Raw genomic sequence first — 27,585 nt, forward strand, 5'->3', positions numbered from 1 at the left:
CCAAAGATCTCAATGATGCAGCGTCAAGCCCTAAGTCTCTAATTTTAACTTGTTTCTCACGTTGTGACAAGGATTGAAAACAGAGTAATTAAATATTGTCATAGATGTATTTTTCAGAGGCCCACATGAGATGCCAAATCTACACTGTTGAAACAATTACAGCGAAGTGCTGCTCTCAGATCTCCATGGTTAGTCTTGACCCTGGTATTATGCTCTTCCTGCATGCATGGATTATATGGCGAGAGAGCAGAACACTAACGCTGAGATTCACTGTGAAGCTGCGAAGGGAGAATTTTCCCCTTCAGTATTTGATCAAAATACTTGTCTGTAGAAATTACAGTCCCTTACATTATATTCAGATATGTGACTGGGTGTTTATGATACGTGATGATGGTACCTCCAGAGATTAATTGAATTGAAGAAAAAACAAATATTTCAGTGTGTGCTGCTGACCATTTGCAAAGAATTTAACATGATTCCACAAGGACTGAAAAGTGAAAGGATAAAAACCCTCCAGTCTCATGTGCAATTACAGTCTGCTGCTGAAAACAAAGGGCAAAACAGCTCTAAGAACACTGAAGGAGGCCTTTAGCTGAGATACTGATCTCTCTACAGAACTCATTACTTTAGTTTCCAGGTTTATGATTCAATGTTGCTAACTGAAGGACAAATCTAAATGATACACTTACCGAAAATGTTGCACCAGTTGCTTGCTGCTATTTCTTAAAGTTGCAGCATTGAGCAGGTTCCGCAAATTAAAGAGCATTTTCTTTTAGAATGAAAGTTGCCTTAGTCCTGGGAGCAAAGTCAACTGATCTGAAGTTACATGAATCAGAGAATGCCTTATATGCTTCAGGGAGAGAGCAAAGGTAGTATCATGATGAGGCAACCTTATCTTGCATTTTCCTAGTTGTGAAATTTGAGCCAGCCCAGAGCTGAGGTTGAATCTCCCCTTATTCAGATTCTACAGATAGATGTTTCTCACAAGGTCAGTTGCTCAACTCATTGTGCGATTGCATGAGGGACCATTACATTACGGCAGTATCAATGTTATTTCTTAACAATGCCATGCTATTAGGTATTTGTACACGAGAGTAAGATCATGGATAAAACTAAGAAGAATGCGGAGCAGCTAAATTTATTTTTAAGTATACCTCTACCCCGATATAATGCTGTCCTTGGGAGCCAAAAAATCTTACCGCGTTATAGGTGAAACCGCGTTATATTGAACTTGCTTTGATCCGCCGGAGTGTGCAGCCCCGCTCCCCTGGAGTGCTGCTTTACTGCGTTATATCCAAATTCATGTTATATCGGGTTGTGTTATATCGGGGTAGAGGTGTATTCTAAAATTGTTTGCCTTTTAGGAGAAAACTTTCAAATTGTGCCACGGTGCTCTACATGTAAGATTCTCAATGAGGTTAAAGAGTTTAATCATTTTGTTTGTCTCTGGAAATTTACCCCTTCATCTTAAGCTACTTACAAGATTTGGTTAGGGTGACCATATTTCCTAAAGGGAAAATGGGACACTGCACGGGGCTAGCCCCAGGTGCCCCACTCCCCGTCTGCAAGGCTGGCCCAAGCTGCTCGCCAGAGCCCTGGCCGCCACCCTCCCACCCCCTTGCGAGGCTGGAGCATGATCACCGCTTGTCTGAGCCCTGCCTGCATGGGGCTGGCATCGCCACTCACCTCCCCCCACCCCACACATTCCTCCGCACCATACTTTTTTGGCAAAAGTGGGCATTCTGTTTGCTCTTGCCAACTGATCAAGTTGGCGAAAGCAAACGGGACAAATGCCTACTTTTGGCAAAAAAGACAGGATTATTGGGACAGGACATAAAAAATTGACTGTCCTGGCCAAAAATGGGACGTATGGTCACCTTATACTTGGTGAATTATGATATTGAAAAATGTGCTCCTTTGATAGCATCATTTTATCCGCTACATTCAGAAACTCATCTAGAAGCTTCATATATTCTTGGCAACTTTGGTTTTATTTTGCCTCAACTGAAAATAATGGGTTTTCTCCCATTGACTTTAGAAGAAGAATTGATCCTCATTTCTTTGTTTTTTAATCTTGTTCCAATTTTCTGTTTTTCATGATCACATTTGTTTATTATTTTGTAATGATCCTATAAACTAGTCCAAACCTTTCTAAAGTAATCAACAAGAAACATGTTGTCTTTTTGTTTAATGGCCTATAGGTTTCTTTGTGTACAGTGTTGTTCTAGCTTTGTTGGTCCCAGAATATTAGAGAAACAAAGTGAGCGAAATAAATCTTTTATTGGCCCAACTTCTGTTGGAGGGTAAAATGCTGAAGAAGCTCTGTGTAGCTCAAAAGCTCGTCCTTCACCAACAGAAGTTGGGCCAATAAAAGCTATCACCTCACCAACCTTGTCTCTCACTGTTTCTTTGATATTCTCTATGGAGAAGGCAAGGGGACATGCCATATGCTCAACGTAGTTGGGGCAATGCTCTATAAATTGCTAAAGTGTTTTTGCAAGGAAATCTGCTTTATTTTTTGCCCTCTCATAGTGAAGTATTGCTGACAGCAGAGAAAATAATTTAATCGAAGAGGCAGAATGGTCCAGTGGTTAGGGGGTTAGGCTGGGATTTGAGAGACCTGCTGGATTCAATTGCCTATTCTGCTACAGATCTCCTGTGTGACCTTGGCATCTCAATTTGGGGCCAGATGTTCAAAGTACCTAAGCTGATTAGGTGCTTAACTCCCATTGAAATGAAATGAGAGTTAGACACCTAACCTTCTTAAGGATTTTTAAAAATCCCATTAGACACCTCTCTCTGTCATTAGGCACCTAAATACCTTTGAAAATCTGGCCATTAATTTCTCAGTTCCTCATCTGGGAAGTGGAGATAATAATACTTTCCTACCTCATTGGGGTGTTGTGAGGCAAAATAAAGACATTAATGATTATGAAGTACTCAGATACTACAGTGATGGAGGTTGGGGGGAGGGTGTATCAGTACCACAGACAATCTCGTTATCTCCATACTGATTAGGGTTACCATATTTAAAAAATAAAAAAAGAGGACACTCCACGGGCCGTGGCCCCGCCCCTTTCTCACCCCCGGTCCTGCCCCAACCCCGCCCCAGCTCCGCCCATTCGCCACCCCCTTCCCCAAAGTCCCCGCCCTAACTCCCCCTCCTCCCTCCCAGCCACGTGAAAAGGGCTGCCCGAGTGCTACCGGCTTCATGGTTTGCCGGGCAGCCTCCAGACCCTGCGCTCCTGGCCGGCGCTTCCCCAGCGCAGCTGGACCCGGGAGGGGAAGCGCCCAGCCAGGGGCGCAGGGTCTGGAGGCTGCCCGGCAAACCGTGAAGCTGATAGTGCTCGGGCTTCGCACAGCCCCTATGCCTCCGGACCCTGCGCCCCCGGCCAGGCACTTCCCTTCCCGGGCTCCGGCGGCTGTGCTCCTCCCCAACTCTTTGGCTCTGTTTAAGAGCCGAGTTGCCCGAGCGCTACCGGCTTCGGGCAGCCCCCATGCCTCTGGACCCTGCGCCCCCAGAGCCCGGGAGGGGAAGTGCCCGGCCGGCAGCTCAGGGTCCGGAGGCATGGGGGCTGCCCGAAGCCGGTAGCGCTCGGGCAGCTCAGCTTTAAACAGAGCAGAAGAGTCAAGGTAGGGAACACAGCAGCCGCGGGAGGGGAAGTGCCCGGCCGGCGGTATTTTTCCCGGACGTGTTCGGCTTTTTGGCAATTCCCCCCAGACGGGGGTTTGCTTATCAAAAAGCCGGACATGTCCAGGAAAAACCGGACATATGGTAACCCTAATACTGATTCTTGCCTGCATATTTATACCTGCGTCTGGAAACTTCCATTACATGCGTCTGACGAAGTGGGCATTCACCCACGAAAGCTTATGCTCCAATACATCTGTTAGTCTTAAAGGTGCCACAGGACTCTCTGTTGCTTTTTACAGACAGAAGGAAAATTAAGGCTCGTATACATACAGTCATTTGTTCCCTCAACATTTGGCAGCAGTATTTTAAAGCTATAGAATGCAATGTGAACTGGCAATAAAAGGGCCCAGTCCAAAGTCCACTGAAATCAATGGCAGGACTACAACTGCTCCAGTTCCAAGCTCAGTAGTGACAAGAGTATTTCAGTTTGTCCTTGAATACAAATGTAGCAGCCTTAGATGCAATCAGGTAATGTGTAATAATAAAAAATAATAATTAATAATATAATAAAGTATAAAAGCATTTGTTTCCTTGACAAAACTTCTTTGTTACTAGGCTTTCTCTTTAACTATTAGTTTAAAAAAATACTGAAATGAAAGCAGAATCACCAGCAAACACATCTTTTTATTATATTATTTATATTGCAGTAGAATTTAGCAGCCTTAGTTATGGGCCAAAACCTGCTCATTCTAGGTACTGTACACGCTCTTTTAGAGTATAGATTGCTATATTTTTTCTTTAAGCAGGGCACCGTAATAGTTACAGCCCAATACAATATGCACTGTTGCCAACTCCCATGATTTTATTGCAAGCCTCATGATAGTTGGTCTTTTACTTAAAGCCCCAGCTCCTGGAGTCAGGAGATTATGTGAGCATTTCAGCATTCATTTTTTTTAAAGTAAGTTTGTAACCCACATGGCTATGGAGAAAAGCTTGAAAATGTGCCCTAAGTACACCCTGAAAGTTCAGAAATTATAAGGCAAGTAAAGAGAATGTGAAAATATAAATATATATATTTTGCAATCTCATGATTTTGGGATACCTGACTCATGATTAGTGAATGCTAGGGTTTGGCAGTGCTGAGTATATGCATACATATTATGCACTAGCCAGCTATGAACAAGAACCAGTCTGGATTCTGATCACCCCAGAAACCACTGAAACTTAGTTCTTTGTACCATGTCATCTGACCTCTTTGATGTTCAGGCAATCTTATGACTCGCATTAGTTACCATGTGTGTCTGCTCCCTATCTCTTTTTGTCTACAGTAACATGTGATAATGTATGAAGTTTTTCTTGATGACCCAGAGTCCATTCTGAGGCACGAGGCCCAAGCTGGGTGGTGTTTGTTTTATAAAAAAATTCATTCGCATTTTAAAATGAAGTGTAATTTTAAAAAATGACTTAGAAATGGGGTTTTAAATTAGGAACTATATTTTGAGTACCATAATTGTATTTTTATTTACAAACACATTTGTATTAAAAACTGTTTTCCAAACAAAATCACTGCAAACTGTAAGAGCCAAGGCCAACATCCACAAAGGTATTTAGGTTCCTAACTTCTAGAAAACAGCATTTTCAAGTTTCAGCCTAAACTGAAATTGACAAGATTTCTAATTTACTTTCAGGAGCCCTCATATCTTTTCAGTTTCCCTCCTTCTTTTACATCTGATCTGACTATTCTCAAATGACCTCCTCTATGCTAACTTTTTTTCAGCTTAGGCAGGCTGGACACTGCTCCTTCTAGGGCCTTTTAATATTGCCCCATACATCAACAAAGAGAGTTGCTATTGTCCTCCTTTTCAGTCTGTTTGCCCAGAAAACAAGGGCTAGCCCTGAGACTGTTTTAAAAATGTTTTCTTTTATTCATTCAACCCTGGAATCAAAAGCTACTTCCTCTTAATGTTCCCAATTTCATCCCTTTCATAAGCTGTATTTGGCATCTGACGTACCCTCTTTACTTTGTTAAGTAAGTCAAGTTGCAAAGTAACTTGTGTTCATTTATTTGCTTAGTTGAACCTTTGATTCATGGGCGGTGGGTATAACAGGCCAGCTGCTGTGGCTGCCGGACCCTCGATTGCGAGGTTTTGGGGGGGGGGGATGGTTTTGATTTATTATGGCCCATGGACTCCAGGGAGATTACTGATGAACCCAGGAAGCTGAATAGCAAATACTGCCTCCTCAGCCACCCTGGAACCTGCATGGGACATATCAAAAGCTTCTTCCGGACCTTAGAGACACTTTTCCCCAGGCAGCTTGGGCTCTGGGGAGGGCAGGAAGGGGAGGTGTGGCTGCAGCTGGCCCGGGATTCCTCCGGGGGGAGAGGGAAGCTCGGGACTTCGGCCGGCCCGGGGCCCTTCTGGACAGGGGGGCTCTGACCGTGGGGGGAGGGTGCAGGGGGTCTCAGGGCTCCAGCCTTGGAGAGGGCAGCATGTGGGCAGAAGGGGCGGAGCTGGGGCTAGCCAACCTGAAGGGGGATTCCACCCGCTGCCCATGCTTTGATTGCTTTTTCTGATTTCACCATTGCATCCCATATCTTCTTTTAATCTAGAAATTCTCCACCCTAAAAATATTCAAAATGTTATGAGATGCGGCATGTTTCAGGTGTCTCTGAGGATATCTGTACTGTTTCTTTAAAAGGTGGAGTGTGTGTGAGATGCGGGGAGTGGGAATGAATCTAGGCAGAAGCTTGAGAGAGAGAAAATACTGTTTTCGTTATTCTAATAATTCTTCAGGTTCACGGAGGATGTGGAGAAAGACTCCTTCACTGATTCTGTACCACTGTTGCATGACATTTATGATGGTCATGGAACTGTTCTGTAATAATTTATAAATACTGTATGTTGACCTGTTTATTGTGATGTTTACTATATGAATAGATTGGTTCAGTTTATTGGGGGCTGTAAGGAAAAACAAGCAGAAAGGAAAAAGAATGACTCAAGATAAGCCACCCCTCAGCAAACACTTGAGAGGTAAAAGACAACACCTGGTTTCTTAGCTTTAAAGATTTTACTTCTCCCTAATCAACCTGCAAAATGATGTTTGTCCTGAAGGACCAAAGCTCAGGAATTCAGAAGAACAAAAAAACTCTGGCAGTTTACAAAGGATCTCTCTCTCTCCCTCTCTCTCTATCTCTCAAGAAGGGAATGAGTTCAATGAGTTGTTTGGGAGACCAGACTAAGGTGCAGGCATCTGCAGGAGTGTCTGAAGAAGTTAGGCTTTCCTAGGCTACCAACAGGGGATAGCAGGGGTTTAGGTAAGGCAGACATGCGTGTACACTAAAAATCCTTTTTCTCTACATACTGTATTTTGTTCCTACACATAAAATAAATAATACTTTGGTTTTAAAAAGACTGCCTGATCGTTGTGTACCACTGATCACACACTCCCAAAGTGTGCCAAACCCTGCTGGATCTGCTGAGCAAGAAGAGTTGATAAACAAGGTAATGTAGCCCAGGTCAGAGGCTAAGAGAGGGAGAATTATGGAATTCCGTCTGGGATAGGTAAAGGCATAAGGCCTGACAACCGCGGGGGAGCATTCAGAGACCAGGGAAGGGAAAGAAGTGCAGCTAACCCTGCAAACATGACTATATCCACAACTTTATGAAGCAGATATCTGGATTTAGCAGGCTTAATTCTCCTCTCACAGCTGCGGTTTAGGATCTGGTCCTATAGGCCAGAAACACTAAAGCTAAGGAAATATTTCAGTAAACAGAAATGGAGGCTGAGACCCAGGGCCAGCCCACAACATTTTGGCACCTGAGGCGGGGAGCTCAAATGATGCCCCCATGCCTCCTCGCTTGGGCCAAAACTTTGAAAGGTCTCAATTCTGCCTTCTTCCTGTTCTACTCCTCTCATGGTACTGCTCTGCTACCTACCCCAATAAAGGAGAACTAACAACTTAAAATGCCTTGTTCAAAAATTTTAAGTAACACTTAACTTTCAAACGCCTGAACAGCAAATGTAACTTTTCTTGTCTGCACAGTAAACACTGGCATTTTTATCTGTTTGAATAATCAAAGTGGTGCTTTCTGTGCCTTCTTGGTTGCAAAGATCTGAACTGCTTCCTGAAGGTCCACAGTCTGGGCCAGCTCATGCTCTATTCAGATGGTTGCAAGGCCGACCAGCCTCTCCTGTGTCATTGTGGAGCGTAGATGTGCTTTTATTAACTTCAACTTGGAGAAGCTGCGTTCTCCACTGGCAACTGTTACAGGAAGTGTTAGAAGTATGCGCAGAGCAACAAAAGCATTTGGAAAGAGGGTGGTCATCTTATTTGTGCACATATATTCCAGAACAACCTTTGGAGTTGATCCTGCTGAAATGTATCTTGAAAGGGCTTTCAGTTCATCACCTAAATCACTCGCATCAATTTAGTGCATGTCATCATGTGTCAACACTGTCTCTAGTGCCCTGCATTGCTGGTGTAGGTCTTCTTCAGGTATAGTGAGGAGTTTTGGACTATCATACAACATCCCAAATATACTGCTGGGTTCCTTGAGCTGCATGAAACGTTCTTCAACTGACTGTAGTGCACAGTCTAGCACCTGGTTAAAGAATTCAACTTTGAATTATTGTTTGGGGTCTCTTATGGGATTAGCCCATGCCCCATAATCAAAATGTCTTCTTCGGTGACTCTTGTATTCTTGAATGGGTGGGGAAATAGCTTCAGTGTGAAGTTCCTCTTCCAACTTCTGTGCACTCTTCAGAATGTTTTGAAATCCCTCATCTGACCGGTAAGACTGTAGGTATGACTTTGCTTTGTCCAGTTGTGCCATTGCTCCAGATATATCAAGGTCAACACCTTGGAGTCTCTTGCTTACAACATTTATTTCAAACAGTATGTCATGCCACAACACTAAGCCACACAGAAATTTTAAGTTATGTATGTTTCTGGTGATTCCATTTTCCTCTGTCACGGTTCTCCCACGAACAGTTCCTGTCATAGCATTATCCTCCATAATAGCAACTATGGCATCATCTATCTTCCCAATTTGGTGTTTGATAGGCTTTATCGTCTCCACTCGACTTTCCCATCGTGTGGCACTCAATGGTTTCAGTGTCAGAGAAGATATTCCCAGATGTTGCTTCAAAATTTGCCATCGATGAGTTGATGCAGAGAACAATACATAGATGCTTTGAATTACATTAAAAAATTCAGCAGCCTCACTAGAAGATGCTGCTGCATCACTGACCACCAAGTTCAATGAATGAGAACTGCATGGGACAAAAAAAGCTTGAGGGTTTTGTGAATAATTTGAACAAGAGTATTGTCAAGCTTATTCAATGTTAGGCCTAAAACTTCTGGAAGCCTCAAAGATGAAGCATAGCAACCAGAGTGAGTGTAGCAAGTTCAAACTAGGAAATATTCTAGACTTGTGGTCAGCTTCAAAAAGCAAGCTTTGCAAAATTAGATACGGACTTGTGGTCAAGGTGTAAAGCAACCAAGCACTTCTTTAATCTGCTTCAAATGTTTTGTGTCTAATACATTAACCACAATTAGAACAATTGGTTGTATTTGGAGAATATGAGCTGTGCACCTGTGCATAGATCATAATTTCAAAGTAACCACAACCACCACAGTAAACATTTGGCCTAACCCGATTGGCTGACCTGCTTCAAAACATAGCGGGCAGATGAGATTAAATGTGTAGAGCCTCAGGTGGGTTTGTGTGTGTGTCTTGGTCTAAGAGGTCGTTCTCTTTGATTGGTCTGACCCACACCCCCCAACCGAGGAAACTTGAACTACACCAACTATCTGTACCTGGCCAGTGCAAAGAGCGGTCGACTAAAGGGTAATGTATTCTCGTCAGGGTAAGGTTTTGAAATTAAAAAAAAAGTCTGGTTGCGTGCAGAATAAGGTAACGGAGTAAAGAAGTCTGGGTTGCTCAAGCTGATTTGATCTCAAGTTGTACTAACACTATAATATTAAGAATGGTAGTGTCAGGATAATTTGATCTCAGGTTATATCAATGCTGCAGTATTAAAAATAGTAAATGTTTAATAATAGTATTAGATTTTTTAGGAATATTAGTAAGCTATTAATCAATTTATAGTATCTCTGTACTTGTGTTTATTAAGGGCAGGAATAGTACTTGTAAGGTTCATAGTTAATGAGTAATAATAACTTTGCATATATTGTGGTTGTCATCAGTATAACTTGCAATGCTAAGGATAGGGTTTTATAGTAGTCAGTAATTAATGCAGAATATTACTTATACTTGTGCTTGTCTTCAGCATAACCTGTCATTTATATTGATCTTATTCAGTGCTGGTCTTTAATCTTCCTTTTCTTATTCTGTCTGTGTTGTTTTTGTAGCCGTAAGTCATTAAAAACCTTTCTTGAGGAATAATCAGTAGTTTTAATTTCTTTATGCGGACACCACTTAACCTCATTACATCTGTGTTGGGTGGTGGGAAGTAGTGATCACCCAGGGTACAATTAGAGCCCTGATGTGTGTCTCCCTCTTCCATAATCTCCACAGGTTTAATTCTTGGATCTGTGTCTGCACTCCTCTGTTCTTTCCTCTCATGTTGGCACCATTATCGTAGCCCTGACCTCTCATGCCAGCTATCGCAATTCCCGTATCTTCCAGCTTTTTAAGAAGCACATTTGTCATACCAGCTCCTGTAGTATCAACAATGTCAATAAATTCTAGAAAATGCTCTCTGACAGTCACCATTGCAGGGACATTTTCACTAGGTTCTGTTGTTGTTACAAAACGCACCATTAAAGTCATTTGTTCCGTATAGCTGATGTCAGGTGTGCAGTCCAGAATAACAGAGTAATATCTTGCTGACTTCAGATCTGCCACAATCTTCTGTTTGACTTTTGTTGCCAGTAACTGTATGATCTCATTTTGAATTGTTTTTCCAAGTAGTGGTGTGTATACATTTCTTGGGTGGTGACTCTTCTTAGATGCTCCTGGACCACAGCATCAAACTCAGCCATCAGCTCCACAGTTTTAAGGAAGTTTCCATTGTTTGGCACATACAGCTGATCTGAAGTGCCACGCAGTGCTAGGTTTTGGGCAGCAAGCATTCTCACAATGGCAATGAGCCTTTTCAGAACATTTTGCCAATAAAGAGACTCTGATGCAATCTTCTCTTGATGCTGATCATCTATCGTGGCCTTTAACCTTAGTCTTATCTCAAGCTCTTTCCACCTATGGAATGCTCTCTGGTGATTTGCTGCCTTCTCATGGCATGCCAGATTTCTAGCCAGATTTTTCCAGGCCTTTGTTCCTGTAGAACCCAATGTGGCTGAAACATTAGACTGGAAGAGTTTGCAACAAAAACAGTATGCAGCATTCTGGGGTTTTGAGTGCATAAGACATGGCCTCTTCACTTTGTCACCATTGGGGATTTCACGCCAGTTATGTGTTGGATGGAAACTTCTATTTTCATTGTCTTTGGGGAACATGAAGTTTTTCACTTGCTGGTCCCATGCAGTACAAGGTAGTCCTTCAGGCTACTGCTCAAGTGGGTTCACAGTCCTGGATCATCTAGACTTAAGGAACTAAACTCAACAGCAGCTGTTTCTTGTGCCTCCACCACACTCTTCTCTGATCTACACTTTTCTTCAGGAATGTTCATGGTTACATCCATTTGAGATGGAGATATGGATGCTGCAGTAGCTGCCAGGTCACTTGCACTCTGACTAACTGGAAGATCAGGCATCTCCTCACCACTCACATCCTCACTGGGGCCAGAAGGCTCACCGTGAACATTTCTGTCTGTGTATCTCAGGAGAGCTCCTTCCTGCTTAGATAGAAAAGCTTCCTTTGCTTTCTTTCTTTTTCTGAATGCTGCCACAGAGGAGCGTTTTCTTCTTTCACTCATGACTGCTGTTCTGTGCCAGCTATAGTGGCTCTCAACATTCAGTTGAAGGGGACAAATAAGCTAGGGTTACCATATTCAAACATTTAAAAAAGAGGACACTCCACGCAGCCCTGGCCCCACCTCCGCCCCTTCCCGCCCCCGGCCCCACCCCAACCCCACCCCTTCCCCGCCCCCATTCCAACCCCTTCCCCAAAGTCCCTGCCCCAACTCTGCCCCCTCCTCTGAGCACCCCACATTCCCCCTCCTCCCTCCCGCTCTGATCTTGGTTGGGGGTTGCTAAGTGCTTCCCTGCTCCCCACTCGCCCTGCAGCCCCTGCACCCCGCCCGCTCCTGCAGCCTCTGTGCCCACTGGCCCTGCAACCCCTGCACCCACCCACCCCTGCAGCCTCTGCGCCCCCCGCCTGCCCTGCCCCTGCAGCCTCTATGCCCCTGCCTGCCTCGCTCCTCCTCACCCTGCAGCCTCTGCACCCCACCGCCTGCCCTGCCCCTGCCTGCCCTGCTCCTCCTCGCCCTGCAGCCCCTGCACTCCCCGTCCCTGCAGCCTCTGCGCCCCTGCCTGCCCTGCCCCTGCACTCCCCGCCCCTGCAGCCTCTCTGCCCCTGCCTGCCCTGCTCCTCCTCGGCCTGCAGCCTCCGCACCCCCCCGGCTGCCCTGGCTCTGCGCCCCCCTGCTCCTCCTCGCCCTGCAGCCCCTGCACCCCCCCCCCTGCAGCCTCTGCACCCCCGTCTGCCCTGCCCCTGTGCCTGTCTGCCCCTGCAGCCTCTATGCCCCTCCTCGCCCTGCAGCCTCTGCACCCCCCCCGCCTGCCCTGCTCCCCCGGCAGCCTCTGCCTGTCGGGGGCTTCGGATGCTCAGCAGCGACCGGGGCAGCGCGGGTCCCTGCAGCCCCGGCACACGCCGCACTCCTGCCCCACGCCGCAGCTTCCTTCCTGCCGCGCGGGGTGAAGGGGCCACAGGAAGGGTCCCCCAGTGGCCGGGGAGTCCCCGCCCGCGAGGGAAGCCCGAGCCGCTGGCTGGGCCCGGCCTCCCTGTGGTCCTGCGGGCTCGGCTGGGGCACACGGTCCGCCCGGCCTCCGGGGGCAGCAGCGGTCCCTCCGCTGCCTTCTGTGGCTGTGCCCCTCCCTTTCCCCGCCCGAGCTCGCTACAATGTAGCCAGGCGGTTGGGCTGCGCTGCGGACCTGGCGGGTTGTGCTGGGGCCGGGCGGACCCTGGCTTATGCTGCCTCCCTATTTCCCCGGACATGTCCGGCTTTTTGGCAATTCCCCCCAGACGGGGATTTGAGCACCAAAAAGCCGGATATGTCCGGGGAAATCTGGACGTATGGTAACCCTAAATAAGCAGGCTGGTAGCAGGGCCTGAGTGAGGGAAGATATCAGTGTCTTCAGGACCTAACTGGCTCCTACTACTTCAGTTGACTGCCTGTTCTCCTCAAGTGGGTTCAGGGAAGCAGCAGGAAACAGGAAGTTCCCTGAGAAGTTGGTGTTAATCAGTCCAGGCTCGTGGGGGTGCTAGAGAGGTACATAAGAGGTTCCTCCTCCTCTCTCTCCCTGCAGCTCCTGCTGCTTTCTGTTATTCCCTTTCACCATTTCTCCTGCCTGCCTGTCATGTCCAGGGCTGGAGCATGGAAAAGTGCAAGATATCCTCATCAACTGCTCTCCCTTCTCCTTGCTTGTTGACTTCTTGCTGTAAGTAATCTTGTTCCAAGAAAACTGCTAATTCTACAGCTGTCATACATGTCAGGGGGAAGCTGATGATTGAAGAATGTGGGCAACTCTGTGAAAGTGTTCAGAGACTCTTCTGATACATGTGATGGAGCTATTTAACTAAAATCAAAAGTGGGAGAGAGTATTTGTTAAAAATGTAGGTACGGAAAAAAACTATCATAACCTATTCTGTTACAAGTAGTATCTAAAGTACCTTTCCAGCTTGTTTTCACTCAATTTTTAGTGTTGCTGAGATTGAAAATTGACATCTTAACAGTTGGAAAAGTAAATCTTTCTCACTTAATGTACAAGCTTAATATTTGAGAATAACAGGAAAATAAAGCTTCAAATGAGCAATCTGGCTAGGTTGGAAACACCTTTTATAAAATATGAACTCAGAACCAATGGGCAAAACTAAGGTTACGTCTTCACTGTGCACCTGACAGCAGCACAGTAGAGCTCTAAATAAAACCGTCCCCAATGAGGGATAGTAGCTTTGTTGGCAGGAGAGCGTCTCCCGCTGACATAACGCTGTCCACACCGGCGCTTTTTGTCGGTAAAACTTTTGTCAGTCAGGAGTGTGTTTTTTCACACCCTCGACCAACAAAAGTTTTACCGACGAAAGTGCAGTGTAGATATAGCCTCAGATGCATCTAGCTACTACAACCTGAAAACATGTTTGGTTAGTGTTAGTGATTGGACTAGCAATTTGTTATGATTTGGTAGTGCTTTGTGCTCACTTTGCATAAGGATGAAATAACTGCCCAGGCTGCAAAGCTGTGGAGAATCAGGCCCAATGATTCCAAATTAAGCCATTGACCCAGCAATAACTTATATGCACATGAGCACTCGATGGAATTCAGAGGGATTACTCATATGCGTAAAGAAGTTAAGCATGTGTTTGCAGGATTGGACCTATGACTGTGAAAAATACTTATTGTGAATCCCAAATCTATGGAAATCTGAAACACTTGTGAAATGTCAGGGGGAGAGAAGCATTCCATAAATGTGACCAAAACCTGTCCTTGTGTTTGAGCACAACCTTCACATTTGTGAAATTTCAAATGCTGAAATGTCCTTACAAAGAAGATCAAATGATTGGACAAAAGTGGGCAATTGTGCATGTGCCAAAATGGCTATATTGCAAATGTCTTTCAAAAAGGAACGTATGACATGCAACCCATACATTTTACAAGTACTTTTTTGAAAGATTGTGAAAACCGTTGGCTATTTTCACTCAGCCCTCCTGTCTTCAAACTCTGTTTCTCCAGTACCAGGCCTTGAATTGGGCCAACCTATGCAAGGTTGGCAACTGCATTTTTCCTTTTTTTGAGGTAACCTCTTACTTACTGTGTATATGTGTTACTGTGTCTGTGCCATCCCTGTTCTGCACTGCCCCAGTGGTGTGGCTGGGGCCATGCCCCAGGTCTCTGTGTACAGAGATGTTCTATGTGGGATTCTTTCCCAGTTGACAGCCTGAGAGCTTGTCTGGCGGGGGGAGGCAGTGAAGAAGGATCAGCCCTGGCGTTATTCCCCTGCATACATACAGCACAAGGGCAGGCCGCAGTCCCAGTTAAAGTGGAGCCTGGCTCCTAACTCCCCTGCGGGGTGACTGAGCCAGCCAGGGCTGCACCACCACAGCTCCGGGCCGGGGGCTGCTGTGTGCAGACAGGAGCCAGGCTTGGGCAGGTACGTGGTTGGGAGCCGGGGTTCACGGGCAGCCAAGACCTCGCCTTAGAGCCCAGCAGGGCAGAAAACCCTGCAGCCAATCAACCAACCAGCCCAGCCCCCATCCCCCGAGCCGGGGGCCGGGCCGGGCCTTATTGGAAAAACCCGGGAGGTCCGGGAGCCGCCCCGTGGTTGCTGGTGGGACTGGTACAGCCCCCGCCCCGAGCCCAGCGCCGGCCGGCAGGGGGCGCGCGCGGCTCCCCATGGCCGGGCCCCGCCTCCTGTTGCTAGTGGCAGGAGGTTTGTTTACTTCCGGGATGCCCCAGTGCCGGAGCCCGAGCCGCCATGGGGGAGGTGGAGGAGCCGGTGCCCGGTGAGTCTCCCGGGTCCCTGGGGGCGGGGGGCGGCGGGGTGCCGCGGGCTGAGGGTGTCCCTCCGGCGGGGCAGGGTTAGCTGCCCCCACCCCCGAAACACGGGCAGCCTCCGTGTGAACAAAGTGCCCGGGAGGTGCCGGGGGGGCAGCGAACTCGCCGTTCCCGGGCCCCGGATTTCCCTTGCGGGCGGGGCTGCTCTGTCCCGTGCCCGTCGTGGCGCGCCCCTCTCCCGCCCAGGTGCCTGCGCCGCTGGGCTTCAACGCCCCCCGCCTCCTCCTCCTCCTCCATCCCGGCTTCCCGGGGCTGCGGTTTCTGAGTGTTTAAGCGGAAGGATCCTGACTCCCGTGCACGCGCTGCCCGGGGGCTGCGGAGAGGGTCCAATAATGACCGGTTCCCCCCCACCCGCCGGGGGGCTGCGGCGGGTGCGCCGGGGAGAGCCCGGCTCGGGCCCAGCTGTTCTCCCGCCCCGGGGCGTTCGGGGGTGGAACGTTGGTACATTTCTTTGGCCAACCTGCCGGCTGTTGTTAGAAGTTAGTGATACATCATTGATGAATGTTTGGTTTTTACCTTTTGCAATTTGGGCCATACATGTCCTCTTGAGCGCTAGTAAGAATTGCAGCTCCTATTATAGATAGTTCATTTGCATCCTAACTAGTGCTAGGTTTATCGGTTTTCATGCTACAGATCATAAGATAACTGCTGGTTGAGGTTACATGCAAGTGCCCCCGTATCATAGTAGCACACAATTATATGGATTTAGTCTTCTAATGCTTTTTTATGAGATTCATCACACTCACCTCTGTTGAAGAAAGGTATCAGCCCAGGTGTACCATTGGGCCCTCCCAGTATGGTGTTCCTTATGTAATTCCATATAAAGCTGTTTATTCTATGGGTATTTTTTCACAGGGAAATAAAATAGTGTCTGTTGCAGAGCAAATGCTGTCATGTACAAAGTGTGTTTAGAAAAGAAAATAATAATTTAGGCAAATAAAATATTGTCCCCGGAAACTAATAAAACATTTTATCCTGGCAATTTTCCAGCTGGTAAAGAATATGGCTTAGTCTATGACATTTTATAATAATGTCAATTGGACCTAAAATATCTGAGTATTCTTATTATGTATTAAGAACATAAGAATGGCCATACTGTGTCAGACCAATGGTCCATCTAGCCCAGTATTCTGTCTTCTGACAGTGGACAATGCCAGATGCCACAGAGGGAATGAACAGAACAGGTAATCATCAATTGATCCATCCCCGGTTGCACATTCCCAGCTTCTGGCAAACAGAGGCTAGGCACTCAGAGCATGGTTTTGCATTCCTGCCCATACTGCCTATTAGCCATTGATGGACTTATTCTCCATGAACTCATCTAGTTATTTTTTGAACCCTGTTTTAGTATTACAAGCTGTATTGTTATCCTGGGGAATATTGTAAAGATATTTACTAAATTGCTAACTTTAGCATCGAATAAGTTTTCAAAGTATGTGTGTTTTATGATGTGATTACCTGATGCAGTGCAAATTGTGACTACCTCTGTCTTTTTTGTGTGTATTGAATTGAGAATACAGTAAAAGCTGTTTTATCTGACATATCACCAACCGGAAAGCTCTATAAACCAACATTTCTGATCTTTGTTGAAATTCCAGTTTATAGTCCAGTTGGTTTGGGGCCGGTAGGGCGTGGTTGGGGTGTGGGTGTGGAATGCGGGCTCTGGGAGGGAGTTCGGGTGTGGGAGGGGGCTCAGGGCAGCAGGTTGGGGCATGGAGAGGGTGCGGGATACCAGATCTGGGGAGCGCTCACCTCAGGTGCTCCCTGCAAGTGGCGACCTGAACTGGTTGCTCCTAGGCAGAGGCATGGCAGGTGGCTCTGTGCACTGCCCACGCCCCGAGTGCTAGCTCCGCAGCTCCCATGGACTGGGAACCACGGCCAGTGGGAGCTACGGGGGTGGCGCGTGCGGGCAGAGACAGCATGTGGAGCCGTCTGCTGTGCCTCCTTCTAGGAGCAGCCGGGACAGGTCACCACTTGCAGGGAGCCGCCTGAGATGAGTGCCCCCCTGGATCTGGCACTCTGCACCCTCTCCCGCATCCCAACCCGCTGTCCCAAGCCCCCTTCTGCACCCAAACTCCCTCCCAGAGCCTGCGCCCCGCACTCCCGCTGCACCTAACTTCCTCCCTCTTAGTTAACCGGCATTTTTCACTTATTGACACCTCCTGTTCCCCCAACATGCCAGGGAAAAAAAAACCTTTTACGCGCTCGCGCTCTCTCTCTCTCTCTATTTTCAGCCATAGGGCTCTTAACAGAACAAAATATGCTACTATTCAGCTTGGCAAACACCTCTACCCTGGTATTAATGTCAAGGGAATCACTCTAAGCCAGGCGTGGCCAACCTGTGGCTTCTAAGCCACATGTGGCTCTTCAGAAGTTAACATGTGGCTCCTTGTATAGGCACCGACTCCGGGGCTGGAGCTACAGGTGCCAACTTTCCAATGTGCCGAGGAGTGCTCACCGCTCAACCCTGGCTCTGCCACAGGCCCTGCCCCCACTCCACCCCTTCCCATCCCCTCTCCTGAGCCTGCCATGTCCTCGCTCTTCCCCCTCTCTCCCCCAGAGCCTCCTGCACACCATGAAATGGCTGATCGGGAGGGAGGGGGAGGCGCTAATTGGCGGGCCTGCTGGTGGGTGGGAGGCGCTGGGAGCGGGAGGGCAGGGAGCTGATGTGGGGCTGCTGATGTATTACTGTGGCTCTTTGGCAATGTACATTGGTAAATTCTGGCTCCTTCTCAGGCTCAGTTGGCCATCCCTGCTCTAAGCATATCCAAATGACATGGAAAATGGACACCTCTCTGTAGGGGGACCAAGGCAAAAATTAAGACCACACTTTTGGTTAATATTTATTAGTTCAAGAGTAGCATTGTGGATATAGTAAAAAAAAAAGATACTTTTAATAGATTCCAAGGCCAAAGGGACCATTGTGATCATCTCGTCTGACTTGTATAACACAGACACAGATATGTTCCTAGAGCATATCTTTTAGAAAAACATTCAATCTTGATTTAAAAATGGCAAGTGATGGAGAGTCCACCAGGACCCTTGGTGAATTGTTTCAATGGTTAATTACTCCCAATGTTAGGCAAATTCAGACTGGAATAAATTTAACTTCAACTTCCAACCATTAATCATGTTAATCCCTCTCTCTGCTAGATTGAAGAGCCCATTATAAAATGTTTGTTCCCCAGGTAGATACTTATCGACTGTAATCAAATCACCCTTAGCCTTTTCTTTAAGTTAAACAGAGTGAGCTCTTTGAGCCTATCACTATAAGGCATGATTTCTAATCCTTTAATCATTCTTGTGGTTCTTCTCAAAACCCTCTCCAGTTCATCAACATCCTTTTTGAATTGTGGGCACCAGAAAGGGACACAGTATTCCAGCACCAGTCAAACCAGTGCCAAATATAGAGGTAAAATAACCTCTCTGTTCCTACTCAAAATTCCCTTATTTATGCATTCCAAAATTGCATGAGTTGTTTTGGACACATCACCACCCTGAGAGCTCACATTCTGCTGGTTGTCCACCAGAACCCCCCACATCTTTTTCAGAGTCATTGCTTCCCAGGATAGAGCCCCCCATTCTGTACCTCTGGCCTACATTCTTTGTTCCTGGGTATATACATTAGTTGTATTAAAATGCATATTGTTTGCTTGCCCCCAGTTGACCAAGCACTCCAGATTGCTCAGAATCAGTGACCTGTCCTCTTCATTATTTACCACCCAATTTTTGTGTCATCTGTATATTTACCAGTGATGATTTTATGGTTTCTTCCAGGTCATGGATACAAATGTTAAATAGCACAAGGCCAAGAACCGATCCCTGTGGGACCCCACTAGAAACACACCCGCTCTATGATGATTCCTCATTTACAATCACATTTTGAGACCTAGTAGTTAGCCATTTTTAATCCATTTAATGTGTCTTGTTAATTTTATATCATTCTATTTTTTTAATCAAAATTTCGTGTGGTACCAAGTCAAATACCTTACAGAAATCTGTCTGTTACACCAAAACTATTTTTATCAACCAAATTTGTAATCTCATAAAGAAAATCTAAAATTAGTCTGACAGGATCTATTTTCCATAAACCCATATTGATTTGCATTAAGTATGTTACCCTCCTTATTTCTTTATTAGAGACCTGTATCAGCCATTTCACTATCGTGCCTGGGATTGATGTCATGTTGACAGGCCTATAATTATTCGGGTAATCCCGTTTATGTTTTGAAAAACTGACATATTAGCTTTCTTCCAGTCTTCTGGAACTTCCCCAGAGCTCCAAGATGTATTAAAAATCAACATTAACTGCTCAGCGAGCTCCTCAGCCAACTCTTGGATGCAAGTTATCTAGACCTGCTGTTTTAAAAATGTCTGACTTTAGTAGGTTCTGTCTAACATCCTCCAGAGATACTAGTGGAATGGGAAGAGTGTTATCATGATACGATAAAAGTATATCATCTGTTTTTTCCTCAAATACAGAACAGAAATATTTATTGAACACTTCTGCCTTTTTTGCATTATTGGTAATTCTACTATTTCCATCTTGTAATGGACCAATACCATTGTCTGAATTCTTTTTGTTCCTAATATATTTTAAAAAACTCCTCCTTATTAGCCTTAACTCTGCAGGCCATAGATTTCTCCTTGTGTACCTTTGCTTCCCTTATCAGTTTTATGCAGTTCCTAACTTCTGATTTATATTTATTACCATCAGCTTCCCAGTTCTTCCATTTGTTTTATACTTAAAATTTTTTTTTATAGCTGTCTTCACTTCCTGTCTAAACCTGGTCATTTTTAAAATCAGTATGGCCTTCTTCCTCAATTGGTGGCTTTTTTGGGCCTCTCTTAAAGTGTTCTTAAATGATTCCCAATTATCATTCACATTTTTTTGATTAAATTCGTCCTCCCAATTGATTTGGCTCATAATTGTTTCCAACTTTGTGAAACTGGCCCTATTAAAGCACCAAGTATATATATTATTGGTCTGGACTTTATTCTGTTGGAACATTATAATTGTGATCAAGTCATGATCACTTGTATCTAAGCTACTATTACTTTTTAGTTCTGTGATCAGTTCCTCTTTATTCTATTTAGACAAAGTCTAATAAAGAATTCCCCCATGTTGGGTGCAACAGTTTTTGAATTAGGAAATTGTCATCTATAATTAAGGCTAAGATTATGTCATGGAAGTCACGTATTCTGTGATATTTTCTGCTTCTGCCCCGGGGCAGTTGGGGCTAAAGATGTCAGCTGGCAGGGGCCCTGGAGCTCTGAGCCGCTATGGGTGATGGGGGGGCCCCTGCAGATCCCAGCCGCCGGGTGGACGGGACTCAGAGCTCCAATCTGCTGCAGGTAATGGGGCCCCTGGAGCTTTGAGCTGACAGCGTCGGTGGGTACTGGACCCCCTTCCCCATTTTTTCATTCTCCTGCACTAATGCTAGTTTTCAGCAGAGAAAGCTATGAAAATCTCAAAGCTCTGTGGGCAGCAGATGCAGTTCTGGAATGTCTCCGGAACAAAATGATGTGTAAAATAAGCATATTCTTCCTAAGTGCAGGGAAAACTTCTTTAAGAAGACTTTAAATGTTGAGCATTAGAAATTGAAGCTGAGAAACAAAGTTGGGAATTTTGGGGCAAAATAGCACAATAGAAAGAAATGCAGCATTACAATCATTTATTAATTTTCAATGTAACCAATATCTCTAGAACTATATGACAGTATTTTACAGGAATAGTCATGAACATTACTGTATGTATAGGCATGAGGGGCTGTGTAGTTTTGTATGTATAGGGCTTTCACCTTTCAAAACAATGAAAATTCTTTTTGCGGAAGAATGGTGTAATGGTTAAAGCACAGGACTCGCAGTTAGGAGATCTGAGTTCTGGTCCTGGTTCTGGCTTTGCCACAGTCTTCCTGCTTGATGTTGGGCAAATCCTTCAATTTAAATGTCCATTTCCCCACCTGTACTATGAGGATAACGTATTTATTTCAAATTCAAAGGTTATGGTAAGAGCTTAATTCATAAATGTTTGTAATGCATTTTGAGATACTCTAATATATTGCACTTCGAGAGTGCCTTCTGTTTATTTAAAAGGTTTAATAAAGCACACAATAAACTTGAGACTCTTTTTGCTCTTCGAAGTGGGAAGAATTGTGAGTGTTAGAAATAAAGATCTCCAGGGTTGGACTTTTTTTTTTTATTTTTATTTTTTTTAAAGATCATAATTTTAAAATGGAAGTTGGTTTTGGCAACTCTTGTTTTTTAAGGGCTGAGAGTCTTGCTTTTAGGGGGCAATTTTTAGAGCAAATGTATCTTTTCAGATGAGTGAGGAAGAGTGGTCAGATTTGGAGCCTGTCAACCTTTTCAGTGTCTCTGTCTAATCCAATTTGGAAAACCTGTTTGAATTCAAGTGTAAACGTAAGTGAGTGTGGTTTTTTTTTTTTTTTTTGGTCTCAACCTGCTTTCAGGATGAGCTTTTTGTGTTTTACTTTTTTGGGTCAATTTTTTCATTTTTTTGAAGCCCTCTTACATGTGGCAATATTGCTGTATTTCTTAGAGGATAGTGGTAAAGGACAAAAGAACTTGGTTATATTCTTAATGCAAAATATATCTACATCTGTATCTAATCTGTTAGCAAAGCCCATGAGACTAGGAAGGAATGGAGGGAAGAAAATGTGATCCTAAAAATGGTAGCCTTGAGGAAGCTGACTGAGAGAAACCACCAGAGCTTGAAGAGAATTAAAGAAATATAAAAAGACAGTGGAAAATAAAAAGGATGCTTGGATTAATGGGAAGTGACTATTTTGGATAAATGAGGTATAACTAATTTGCACTAATACTGAAACTGTCTTATTTATGTTTTAGAATCAGGTGCCGTTTTCACATTTGGAAAAAGCAAATTTGCAGAAAATATTCCTAGCAAGTTCTGGTTTAAAAATGACAAGCCTTTGTATATGTCATGTGGAGATGAACATACTGCTATTGTTACAGGTTAGTATCAACACAGTTTAAGGAACATGTTTTGTAATACACGGCTTGTAAATGTATGGTTTAGTTTCACGTCTGTGGTAGTATTATAAAGAAACAATCCCCCCCCCCCTTTGAATGAGTGCCTTCATTCCCATTGAAGTCACTGGGAATTAAATTCTGAGCACTCTAAACAGGAGATGCCTGGTGCCCCACGTGAGTGAGTCTTTAGTGCAAAATGACAGCATTGGATCAAAATAAGAACATAAGAATGGCCATACTGGGTCAGTCCAATGGTCCATCTAGCCTGGTATCCTGAGCAGATGTTTTCAGAGAACTATCCACAATGGCCCCAAGATCTCTTTCATGAGTGGTAACAACTGATTTATACCCCTTATTTTGTATGTATAGCTGGGGTTATGTTTTCCAATGTGCATTATTTTGCATTTATCAACATTGAATTTCATCTGCCATTTTGTTTCCCAGTCACCCGTTTAATGAGATCTCTTTGTAACTCTTTAGTCAATATTGGACTTAACTATCTTGAGTAATTTTGTATCCTCTGCAAACTTTGCCATCTCACTGTTTACCCCTTTTTCCAGATCAATTATGAATATGTTGAACAGCACAGGTCCCAGTATGTATCCTTGGGGGACCAGCTGTTTATCTCGCTCTCCACCATGAAAACATACCATTTATTCCGACCCTTTGTTTCCTGACTTTTAACCAGTTACTGATCCGTGAGAGGACCTTCCCTGCAGCTATCAAAATGAATTTGATCAACTTGAAAAAGAACACTGAGACTGACAGTATCTAATAACTATTCTTAAATAGAGAAAGTTTATATAGTGGAAATAATCAGGACTTGAACTGAAAATGAACCTGGAGGGTTCTTATTTATTTGAGAAGCAATGCTGAATGCAACTAGGCAGGGCCGGGTCCAAGGTTTTTGCCGCCCCAAGCAGCCCCCCACCAAAAAAGTCGCGATCTGCAGCACTTCGGTGGGAGGTCCTTCGCTCCGAGCAGGAGTGAGGGACCCTCCGCCAAATTGCTGCCGAATAGCTGGATGTGCCACCCCCCTCTGGAGTGGCCGCCCCAAGCACCTGCTTGCTAAGCTGGTGCCTGGAGCCGGCCCTGCAACTAGCAAAGGTCAATAAGAATCCTCGTCTGAAATTTAATATTCAAGATGGTATATGTCTAAAATTAAAACTTTTTGGAGTTATAAATTATGTGTGAATGGAAAATAGCCCTAAAAATCAATTCCAAAACATTTTAATAAATGCTACTACTGTACAGTAAATTACAACAACCACATAGAAAAAGTTTTGATGGAGCATAGTAAGCACACTTTTAATAAAAATCTCATTTTTGTTTCTTTGAAATGCTAGTAGCAGTAACCAATAAAGAATTAGAGTCCTGTTTGAACTAATGCAAAAGAGACTAGTTTAGTTGGTGATCCTGTCATTAAATATATTGGCAGTTAATCTCATATAAATGCCAGCATTAAAAAAAATAGGAAATGGAATTTTGATACAAAAAGTTCATGATGTATTTTCAGAGTGGATTTTTATTCTGAGGTAGAATTCTCCCCATCTGCCACCCAAAGGGTAGGTCTGTACTTACCTCCAGGTCCGGCGGTAAGCAATCGATCTTCTGGGATCGATCCTGGAAGTGCTCGCCGTCGACGCCGGTACTCCAGCTCGGCGAGAGGAATACGCGGCATCGACGGGAGAGCCTGCCTGCCGCATCTGGACTCGCGGTAAGTTCGAACTAAGGTACTTCGACTTCAGCTATGTTATTAACGTAGCTGAAGTTGCGTACCTTAGTTCGAAGTTGGGGGGGGTTAGTGTGGACCAGGCCTAAGACATTTGAAATAGGTGTTTCCCCCTTGTTACTTCTGTGTTGCTTAAATGTTCGCTTGTTATATAGGTGTTTGAGGGTATCCGGTCTGTCCCCATGCTAGGCTGCTTATAGTTTGCATGTGGGGAAATTGGGATGTGTGAAAAACAAGTGTTTTAACAATGAAAATGCTTTTATGCCTTTATAACAGACTGCAAAATGTGTTGTAGTGAAAAACCAAAGTGTTTAGTGCACAGCAGGGTTTTTCCAGTCTAACTTCAGAGAAAGTGGTTCTGTGATTTAATTATACTTGACCAAAACTTCAAAGTATTTTTTCAGGTTGTGGAAGTTTTATTAAATAGTTTCTATTTACCACTTAACATTCCTGATAAACTAAACTTTTATTTTTATTCTTCTCTAACTTTATTGGCAAGACATTACATTAGGAAAGAGTGGCCATTACCAAAAAACCAACCCTTCCCAACAGTTGTTTTTGGGGTTGTGTGTTAAGAATTATGTAGGTTTTAAAACTGTACAATGATGTTAAAAATCTTTTAAAAACTAAATGTTTGTATTATAGAATAAGTGCTTTTGCTGTGGTATTTCAAAAATGAAAACTAACCGACTTATGCACTTTGAAATAGAGTCAGAGTTTCTGTAAACCCAAACTCAAAGCCTTCACTGGGGAACCAGATTGCTGAAGCACAAAACAGCTACAAGTTAGGTGGGTGAACATGCGGGTTCAGGCAGCTGAAAAATCAGTTGACATGGCCATTCTCTGATGAACTCTCAGCTGTCAGAGCTTTATGAAGCTTGAGCAGGGGTGCACTCTGCTCCGCCTATTGGGAAGTACTGTGAATGAGTTGTGGAAGCACTGCCTTTTCCTCATCAGAGTGAACATCTTCTGGAGGGTAGGTCTACACAGTAGCTAGAAGGTGTGATTTGCAGCTCGGATAGACGTTCACTAGCTCTGCTTGAGCCAGCATGCTAAAAATAGCACTGTGGCTGCGGTGGCAAGGGTAACAGCTTGGTCTAGCCACCTGATTACAGTCCTCCCTGACCTCTGGATATGTACTCATGCAGCTAGCAAGAACCACTGTCGGTGCCATCAAAGCCACGCTGCTATTCTAAGCATGCTAGCTCCAGCAGCACTTGTACATGTATGTCCTCTTGAGAGTGGTGTAAACATACCCTCCCAGCTGTTGTGTAGACATACCCTCGTATACAAGGACCTTTGCTAGAGCAGGTATTGTAATTTACACCTTGCTATGCCAACTTAGCTAAATTTGGTCCATGGTATTACACAAGATCACCATTAAAAAAAATAAATGTTAAGCGCTGAGCAAACAGTCAAATGCAGCTGTTTGATCTTCAGATGTGTCTGAAAAAGATGTTAGGTTTTTCAAATTGTTGATCTGCTACTCTTCTACCCTCAATCTCTGGATCTCCTGTGTGAAATCACTTGTGTATGTGTAATGACGGAGCCCATAGAGTTCATCAAAAACTCAGTATCTACTAATTTCTTGAAAAATGTGATTCTGGCATTCCTTCTTAGCTAAGTTTTGTAGTACAGCTTTTACATTGTAGGCTTACAGAACTGTCTGAATGTATGAGGTTTTTCATGTGTCCTTTTGGTAAATATTTACATCCAGATGCTAAATCTAATTCACAGGAGAACACACTCTTCTGGGAACAAGGCATACGGCAGACACATGTTCAAGAAGAAAACCCATACAATATGTGGCCATATTTATAGAAGTTAAATACAGACAATGTTCTGCAGAAGTTCAAATTTGGAAAATCCGTCCCACAGGCCTAATTGTGCACATACATCTGTAGAAATCACAGGGAAAATTTTGACACACACAGAAAACCAAACCCAAACAAAACAAACAACCCTCCATTCCCCAAACAACCTCTTCCGGTGCTTTAATAGGGCCAAAATCTGGACATTGTATAAAATATACAAAATGCAGGCATGTAAATATGGAAGAAGTATATGCACCCTATTCTGACTTTCATCAGTCACTTGCACAGATAATTCTAGATAGGAAAATGAGTAATCTGGTTGTTAATGTGTCCATACTGTTGCTGTGTAAATAGATGCAGAGAGACCATGTTTCCTGATCCATAGGTCCTGTCCAGGAATACTTCTCCATTTTGTGTCATGGAGGTTCTGTGGAACAGCCTATCAATAGTGTATGTAGGGGAAGCCATAACTGGAATAAACAACTTCTGCCTTATGTGCCCTCTTCTGAGTGCAGGTTTTCTGGCAGATCTCTGTGTACAATGCCCTGTTAAAAATTTGGCTGATATTACTGAAGAGATCTGCCAAAAAAAAAAAAAAATCATCAAAAGTGTAGAATATGGCCTCAAGAATGTATTCACAACTGCCAATTCGTCTCAATTGTTCACATCTTAAAAAGTGTCTGAGACTGTTTTGTTATGGATAACAAAGCAAACTGTTTTGTTATGGAGAAGGCTGTTTTTTGTGGGTTTTTTTTAAGCCATTCTCACTACTAACTGTGGCTGACCAACTACAGAGCAAGCCTGCGATGTTAATTTGTAGAAAAAATTCAATTCCATCCATGTGTATTGTAATTGACTATATTTTTGAAAATAGTCTGTTAGTTAAATATTAAATAGTGTTAAACAATTTCATTGTAAAATAAAGAATATTTAACTTCTCTCATTTTCCTTATAAAAAGCTTTAATAATTAATGTATTGTATGCCATGAGTTGATGGCTATCCTTAATTATGGTTTGCTCTAAAGTTGCTGTATATTCAAAGACTTTTATGCGTTCCCACTGATGTCTTTATTTTGCAGGAAATGGTAAACTTTACATGTTTGGCAGCAATAACTGGGGCCAGTTAGGACTAGGAACAAAGAATACTATCAACAAGCCAACTTGTGTAAAAGGTTTGTCTTATTTTCTTCTTTGGCTTTTTGATAGATGGCTTGAATGAAAAAGTGATTTATAGTATCAATTTCCAAATTAAATACAAGGTCCCTATTTGATCTTCTGTCACCTCACAATTCTAGGTCTTGTGGAGTTTGAGGACTACTCAAGACTCACAGAATCCAATCTTTTTGGATACCCATTAAGAATTCCCATTCAGTGTCATCTCTGTTTCTGTCCAACTTCATTCCATATGCAGGGAAGTTATTGGACTGTTGATCTCTGAAGTGCTGTTTTGTGCTTAGACACCAAGAGAAAGTATCCTTATATGTATGCATTGTTGTTGTAGCCGTGTTGGTCCCAAGATATTAGAGGGACAAGGCGAGTGAGGTAATATTTTTCATGGGACCAACTTCTGTTGGTGAGAGAGGCAAGCTTTTGACCTTACACAGAGCTCTTCGTCAGGTCTGAAGTTGGTCCAATAAAATATATTACCTCACCCACGTTGTATCTCTAATATCATTATGTGTAACCTTATGCCAATGCAA

General features: G+C 44.2%; 3 protein-coding genes across 6 annotated transcripts in view; 1 reads left to right on the forward strand and 2 right to left on the reverse strand.

The window, feature by feature from the left end:
* OTC (ornithine transcarbamylase) overlaps positions 1-847 on the reverse strand; it is a 38,504-nt gene extending 37,657 nt beyond the window's left edge. The window contains exon 1 of the mRNA XM_005308998.4: positions 690-847. Within this exon, the coding sequence (XP_005309055.2) occupies positions 690-766 (77 nt within the window). The 5' untranslated portion in view covers positions 767-847. The remainder of the gene's footprint in view (positions 1-689) is intronic.
* Positions 1-27,585, reverse strand: part of LOC135978000 (uncharacterized) — a 1,156,726-nt gene that overhangs the window by 850,745 nt on the left and 278,396 nt on the right. The window lies entirely within an intron of this gene.
* Positions 15,148-27,585, forward strand: part of RPGR (retinitis pigmentosa GTPase regulator) — a 95,654-nt gene continuing 83,216 nt past the window's right edge. The window contains exons 1-4 of one of the 4 annotated variants that reach the window (XM_065579032.1): positions 15,187-15,276; positions 21,652-21,748; positions 22,196-22,321; positions 26,965-27,057. In XM_065579032.1, coding sequence (XP_065435104.1) covers positions 22,285-22,321; positions 26,965-27,057 — 130 coding nt within the window. In that variant the 5' untranslated portion in view covers positions 15,187-15,276; positions 21,652-21,748; positions 22,196-22,284. Of the gene's footprint in view, positions 15,277-21,651; positions 21,749-22,195; positions 22,322-24,762; positions 24,861-26,964; positions 27,058-27,585 lie in introns of those variants that run through there. The other 3 variants (XM_065579031.1, XM_024110833.3, XM_065579033.1) reach the window with 3 other exon arrangements.

Source organism: Chrysemys picta, chromosome 1 (assembly GCF_011386835.1).
Source record: "Chrysemys picta bellii isolate R12L10 chromosome 1, ASM1138683v2, whole genome shotgun sequence".
In the NCBI taxonomy this organism is placed as follows: Eukaryota; Metazoa; Chordata; order Testudines; family Emydidae; genus Chrysemys; species Chrysemys picta.